The sequence below is a fragment of the Beta vulgaris genome, chromosome 3 (genome assembly GCF_026745355.1).
Source record: "Beta vulgaris subsp. vulgaris cultivar EL10 chromosome 3, EL10.2, whole genome shotgun sequence".
Taxonomy (NCBI): domain Eukaryota; kingdom Viridiplantae; phylum Streptophyta; class Magnoliopsida; order Caryophyllales; family Amaranthaceae; genus Beta; species Beta vulgaris.
In genome coordinates, this window is record NC_079204.1 from 53,424,208 (window position 1) to 53,431,665 (window position 7,458).

The 7,458-nt window shown below is 34.8% G+C and overlaps 1 protein-coding gene across 4 annotated transcripts; it reads left to right on the forward strand.

Moving 5' to 3' along the window:
• On the forward strand, positions 1-5,801 carry LOC104889492 (hypothetical protein). Of its 4 annotated transcripts, none has more exons than XM_048639955.1 (4): positions 1-240; positions 965-1,139; positions 1,408-1,543; positions 5,401-5,801. In XM_048639955.1, the coding sequence occupies exons 3-4, from the start codon at positions 1,421-1,423 to the stop codon at positions 5,509-5,511; spliced, it is 234 nt and encodes a 77-aa protein (XP_048495912.1). In that variant the 5' UTR covers positions 1-240; positions 965-1,139; positions 1,408-1,420; the 3' UTR covers positions 5,512-5,801. The 4 variants fall into 4 exon arrangements, with proteins under 4 accessions (XP_048495912.1, XP_048495913.1, XP_019103799.2 ...); XM_048639956.1 differs by having other exon boundaries at positions 990-1,139; XM_019248254.2 differs by lacking the exon at positions 965-1,139.
• Positions 5,802-7,458: the final 1,657 nt, after the last annotated feature.

Consider the following 7,458-nt stretch of genomic DNA (forward strand, 5'->3'; position numbering starts at 1 on the left):
GTACAATTTGTGTTCATTTCTCTTTTCTCTCTCCTCTCTGCTCCTCTAATTCTCTCTCCTATAAGATCTCCAGTCAGTCAGTCGAAGTCTTGAAGAGTCGAAGTCGACCATCGAGCAAACTGCCACCGACCGAACTCGAGACACGACCGCCGACGCGGCGACGCATTCAATTCGAACTTCGAAGTTCGACTTCGGCACTTCGCCGACCTAGTTTTGAGTTTTCTCCATTCATTCGAACCAGTAAGTTGTGAAGTTTTCATTTTTTTTTTGTTTTAATTTCATGTTTTTCAACTTTCATAAGTTTATATATGTTAGATTCTTAGATTAATTGAATATTTAGATGTAAATTGTTGAATGTGGACATTCTTGACTAATTAGTTAGGGTTTGTTTATTGAAATTCGAAATAGCATGGGTATTGAACAATTTTATGAACTTTTTTGTACTATTTTTGTGGTATCCCCAGATTCAAATTCCTGAGTCAGAAAAAGGATTGCCAAAGTTATTTTGAGTTACTCCTTTTGTCTCATACTAATTGTTACGATTTGACCTTTTTACATGTTAATGAACAATACTAATCTTTGATATCTTTAATTTTCTAAATTAGCATTACACTTCATTCAAGCACGCTTTTTAAATGATACCCATGTTTATTACTCAAGTGTTGAGCCCAGATAAACAGTATTAAATATGTTATACTTCCAATTGTCCTTAATGATTGACGGATGTTAGTTTTATCAAACATTTCATTACTTTAATCTTAAGGAACCATATGTTCGTGAATGTAAAAACACGGTATTGGTTGTCGTAATATGAAGGTCGGATATGCGAGGGCCGGTTCATTCCTCACCTTATATTCGAGTTACTAAACATTTAAACAATTGCTTCTTCATGCCCCACGTTGCAAGGTCCATTTCAATTTTTCGAGTATAGTAATACTTAAGAGTTGAATATTTTTTTATGTAGATAAGTTAATGTTTCTTGCAAATAGGAAGAATATTGACAAACCTCGTTGCAAGGGGTAAGACTCGATCAAAAGATAAATCGCATCTGATGTGTACCCCCATAAGGGATAGAGAAAATAAGTTCGTAACCCTAACCCTCCAAATTTCAATCCTTAGAATTTGCTGCGATTACAAAGGTAATTCCATCTCTCTCTGTAAAAATTACATTCTTCATTCAAATTCATATTCAATTCACTTCGATTTCGAATTTCCAGCATCAATTTAAGTTACTTTTCAAGGAAAGAAATCGAAGAATTTCTTCGATGATTCCGAAAACATTTGTTTAGGTTTAATTTACTATACATTTCTAAGTTTAATGATTCAAATTTTGTAGTTTACCTCTTTAATCATATGATTATGTTGCTGAAGATTCTGATAATCAATTGAAACTATGTATTTTTGCAGAGTAGAAGCTTTAATGCCTCATAGAACAAGGCCTATGACAGCACTGCTTTTATTTACAGGCTTGAATGTGGTTTTGGTGTCATCAATTACACCTGTTTATGATTATGTGTGTTTTCATCCTTATTGGGAACGAAGGGTACGGTTTCGCAACTTAAGCTTACATTATAGTCACTTAGATTAGATGTAATCTCAATATTTATTCTTCATTGGTTGCTGTATCTATGAAAAGGAATTGAGTTGAGTGAAGAAAGTTACTAATTCGCACGATCATCATCGGATAACTAGTGTATGTTTGTTTTGTTTTTGGCCTTTGTGATGTTTAATTCGTCCCAAAATTAATTGCTATTGGTTCAATTAGTGAGGAAGAAAGGAGGAACTAGAGTTGAACTTTCATGTCTATTAAGTAGGAATGAGTATTTGATAATCTTACCTGCTGGCTGCTGCATTTTGTTTTTTTCTTCTTCGTTTTTTCTTGGCTTTGGAGTGCATGACGTAGAAGTTTTGTGATTGATAACGTGAACAAAGCTGGGGAAACTAGTGTAATCTTAAGTATGTGTCAGGTATTAGGACTGGGTAAATGCTTTTGGTGTTTAACGTTTTTGGCCATAGTTATATAGTTTTAGTTTCTGCATGAAGAGACCTTAGACAAGATCTTTGGTGAGAAGAAGTTGGGGTTATTTGATGGAACTCAGCATTGTACAGTTGGTGCAGTTGTGGCATGCTGTATTTACTCTTATTATCAATTGCTCCATTGTTATGGAAACCTTTCTAAGGAAATAGCTTAACTGTTGTTGTAGGGAAAGTTAGCTCTAAGATCAACTGGTGCACATGACAATAACTAAGAAACAGCAATATACAAGAAATGAAGAGATTTTATATGGGCAAATGTACAGGGGAAACCCAAACTGGGATCATAGTCTTAGGTACGAGAAAATGGATCCACTAATGCAAAGGGGAATCACAGTGGTAGAAAAAATCAACTTGTGTAAGTCCCAAATTTGCATACAAGGGTAATTGCATTGGTTTTAGATTGGTATTAAGGTAGAAGTATCCCAAATATGAAATAATGCAGCATTGCTAACTAACACTGCAAGCATGTAAAATGTTGTAAAAGGCAGAGGTGCTTTTTTAGTTTTTATTATACGGCCTTCAAGCATAGGAGACAGCAATGACAAGGCCTCCTTGTGGTCGGAACAACCGAACAGTTACACGAAACAACTAGACCAACACAACAAGAAGATGTACTAGCATATAATATAATAACAACGGTATCTGAACATTCTGCCCCCTGTGCCGAAACGGCTAGAAGCTAAACAACCTGAAACTTAAGATAGCCCCAACAGTTGCAAAGTCAACTGTCAAGGCTACATGATGTGGAAGCATGAACATGAATCAGCTCAAGCAATAGTTTTGCACTTCTAAAAAACCAATTATGATTCTCGCCTGTGATTTAGGATTTGTTCTATAGATTCTATCCAGTTCTGGAATTTTGTTTCCGAAAATACTTTATTGTTAGATGATAGGAGTATTGCTTCAGGAAAATTCAGAATTTGTCTATTGTTCTTTTCTAGGTTGGTTGTATCCTTCTAGGTTTAGCCCTTTATATATGAAATTGCAACGTGTGTTTGGTGTATGTTTTGAGATTATGGATCTTTTGTGATGAGAGTTCTGAGCTTTTGAGAATTTGATTCCTTTCCATCTAATCAGGTATCCTTATTATTCTCTTACGCATGTTTGGATAGCAATAATGGAGGAAAGGTGGGAGAGGGAAGGGGAAGGAAAGGAGGGAAGGATGAGTGAGTGAGCTTTTATTTTCCTTCTAAAACTTTTTAACAATTGCTCTGAAAGGATTAAATTTATTAAAAGAGGAAGGGAAATGAATCTTTCTAATTCTCTTCCCTTCCCTTCCCTTCCCGTCCCCCATGTTGTATCCAAACAAAGGAAGATGCACGTCTCCCTTTCTCTCCAAATTCTCCTATATACTATTAGTCAGTTTTATTCAGACTTGCTTGCTTTAGTGAATTGCAAGTACTTTCAAAATTTACTTGGTGTTCGTTCTGGTAAACTTAGATTAGTGTTCTTTCTATGCTGTGATAGCACGAGTCTTAGTTTATAGTGCTTCTAAGTTAGTTCTTTATTATTTTCCTCCTATCATTTTTCATTCATTAGCTTTCCTTGTAATATGTTCAGGCAGACCTAATTTATTTACTATACTGTCACCTCGTTCCTGCATCTGAAATGCATCACTGCTTACCTCCAACCACGTGACCTCGCCCTAGAGACAGTCTCCCTTCAGAGGGTGTATTGAAGAAGGTTTTTTTCTGGATCTTGAAATGAATTGTCCCTTGTACAGTGAGTAAAAAGGGGGGAAGCAAAGTTTAATCACATCTCTTATATACAAGTGCTAATCAGGAGAGTTGAACTATGCTCTACTCAACTTGAAAATCATTCGACTCAACTTAAGACTTGTTGAACTCAAAATCCCCTAGCTTAAATTGACCTTGAAACTGAACACCTATGCTTAATTCGAGCTCGAAAATTGAACTACTAGCTCGACTCGACATGAGCTTGAAAAACTCAACTTGGATTGCAAAAGATCAACCTAATTTGAGTACTTTGAGGTAGCCATATTCTCTTTTCTAGAGGTCATAAGTTTATTTTTCCTTGTAGGAGCACAAGTTTTTTTTAAAATAAAAACTATTAATGTTTGTAAATTACTACAGATAAATTTTTTGTTTATGTTTTACTTTATGATTGGGTTGTGTTCCATTCATTATGTTGTAGGGTAGCTATCTTTCTTTTTTTGACAGCATACATTTTTTGTTTTGTTTTTAAAGTTGATGTGGGACAAAAAGTTGTTACTACTTGCTAGTATGGAGTACGAGTTTGTAATATATGCGTTATTCAATGAGTGTGTTTGTCTATGTATAAGTACACATAAATTATTGATATAATAATTGTTAGTAGGTATTTTTCTTTGATACAGAAATTAAGCTTGTACTTTGCTTTCCAAACCCGTGCAGGACATGAAAACTTTTTTACATCAAAATATTACTTCCCTTTTCTTTTAAAGGTTGCAACATTTTGACTTTTGCACTATTCATGTATCAACTTTGGTCGAAATTTTTTCACTAATATATAAAACAAAAATAAGAATGTAAGATGTTGGATTTGTCTTAATGTATATTTCAAAATGTCAACTTTCTATAATTTAAACTAATAAATTATTAAAGATATTTATGGTCCAAGTTATACGTTTTCAAGCGTTTAAGTAAAAAGCGCTGCATCTTTAAAAAACGAGGTATAAACTGAGAAGTTCTTGAGTTGCTCAAGAGCTAATGAGGCTGCTTGGGAATGTTTCAACTTTGACTTGTTAAGTTCTCGAGTTGAGTTTGATATATGTCAACTCAAGTCAAGCTTTGACCGATTCTAGTACGAGTTGCTCATAGCAATTCTGCTCGAAATGACAACCTTACTCTTAGATAGATGTCATCATCTACCCATCTTTGCCTTTCTTGTTTCTCCCTTATATTGTCCTCTTTGGCACCCATGACCTAAAAGCTTCGTGACTGATAGCTTGGGGAAGACTAAAGAAATCGTGGTATTTACAGTTATGTACCTGGTATCAGGACTAGGTAATTTCTTTAGTGCTTTATGTATTTTGTTATTGTTGTCTACTTTGGTGCGTGAAAGATCTGTAAAAGGAAAGACGGTCTCTGAGCAAACAACTATTAGATATTCCCCTAGCTATATTCTAGACATTTTTAGAAGATGTGTCTCCGAGCCCCAAGTACTGGAGAAAATATCAAATCATGCCCACTTGGTAAGGTCGCAGAGGAGTTAAGAGTTTGGTTAGTGTTAAGTTGTTAACCTCAAATCCCTGGTCTACTGAAACAAGGCTTTAGCATTCATTTATATTGTTAAACTTTAAATATATTCTTCGTCATTGAATATGGTATTTAAATGTCTTTTCTTTGTACTTTGGTTGTTGAGATTGAATTGATTGCAGAGAGAAACGCGTCGTATGGAACGCGAAGCTTCCATGAGAAAGGACTCTATGTCGGCTTAGTCCCAGCTTCAACAGTAAGCTCCCTCTTATTATAGACGAATCAATCAGAGGACCAAGTGTCAGAGATGGGTTGCATTCTGCAGTACTGATATGACACATCGACAAAACGAGCACTAGCAAAATGAATTTTTTCTTCACAACAGCTTACAGTTAACAGAAGTAGCTTATCGGCTCCTGTGAGTACCAAACTTCCCTTTGTGTATCCCAGAATCTTAAGCTTTAGTCCTCGAAATTTAACAGTCTGTCTTGCAACTGGTCTTGGCTTCCTTATTACTCTTGTAAATACTTTTGATGATGATTATATAGATTTATCCATTTTGATCCTCATGCTTGAAGCAACCATCTTTGATCTTTCTTTCTTTTTTAAAAGAATTTCAGCTCCTTTTGTAAAATTTCATAGCAGTAAAATATTTTTAGGATATAAAGTGTTACAAATTCAGGTATGACATGTGAAAATTGAAATGAAAGCTAAAGATACTGACATGTATTGAAAGACTTTGAGTAGAAGCTCAGTATGAAAAGTGCAGGCTGTTTTTATGTAGGATGTGTCTGTCTGTCATATGCCATGAATATTGGGACGCACTCATGTGACTTATGTAAAATCCTTAGGAAAACGACTAGAAAATTCCAAACTAAATAAGGAGAGACAGTTTTGTTGTATTTGAACTGTTTTTGCAATTTTCTTATTTCTTGATTGGAAACAAAGAAAACTTCAGGGATTATTTTTTTACAAGTGGATGGAAGAATTAGCTGACAACGAAATGGAAAATTTAGTACGTAGAGGATATGTATTATGTATATCAATAATTGAGCATGTGAATATTTAGTATGCAACAAAAATCGCCTGGCTAAAGGACGTAAGCATTAGTTAGCTGATAATTGAGCTAAACTCATGGCGTGATAGTGATTGTACATGTTACAATGCTAGTTGAGATTCGTGAAAGCTTCTATCATGCAAATTACATTTGTGATGTTGTTTTTCAAACCTGTGTACATATTGCTTCTTTTATCTTTTGGGAAGTCGAGTTTGTTAGCGTGAAATATTGGAAGTAGCCTCGTAGTTTATAGTCTTAAGTTGTGCATGGGCTGTCTTGGAACGGCCGGGGCGCAATGGTGGGTCATGGTCCCTCTTGGTCACCAATTGAAATATTGGCCGGAGGTTAGCACGGCGGGCCAGCACACCTCTCGGCTTTTGGTAAGGTAGTGGTTGTAGTAGCTGTTATAGGTTAGCGTTTGGCCACTAATCAAACCTCTAACGTTTACTACAATCACTACTTTGCCAAACGCTATTAAAAGGTTACTGTTGGACATGCTTTTATACAGTAGTTGTTACTTGTTAGATGTTAGTTATTAAATAATAATGGTAAGAGGTTTATTGTCGAAATGATTTTTAAACCTTTATTTTTCAATATAATTAGTTACTCCACAATATTTTATTTTTATTTAGAAAAAAACAGTTTTAACAAAAAAACTGCATTAACTACTTAAAGCTTTCTAATATTACTACTATGGCCACTGTGTCTTGCTCAAAACTCTATAAGCTTTACTTAAAATGTTGTCAAATGGTAACAAAAAGAAAGTACTAATTGTTTTATAGGTTTTAAAATTTAGTCTCTTTCATGCCTTCAAAGATACATAGATACATGTATATGAATATGAATGCATGCAGTTGGTATCAAAAGGAAACAACTTTGTTAATGGTTTTTAATATTTTAGCCTCATCCATATCATTCACTCATTAAGGGAACATGAAAATGAATATGATGCAATTGGCATCTATGCACTATGCTGTTCTAAACCTCATATTAATCGAGCTATGGGCCTATGGCTGTCCTTTGCTCTCAGAAAAGTGACCTTTTTCTTTACATTACCAAACAAATGCATTATGTGACCAAATATATCTGCCAAGAACATTTTCCCAACTAAACTTGGGTGCAAAACTAGCAAAAATATTATCTAAAGGAGATTTTTACCCTTTACAT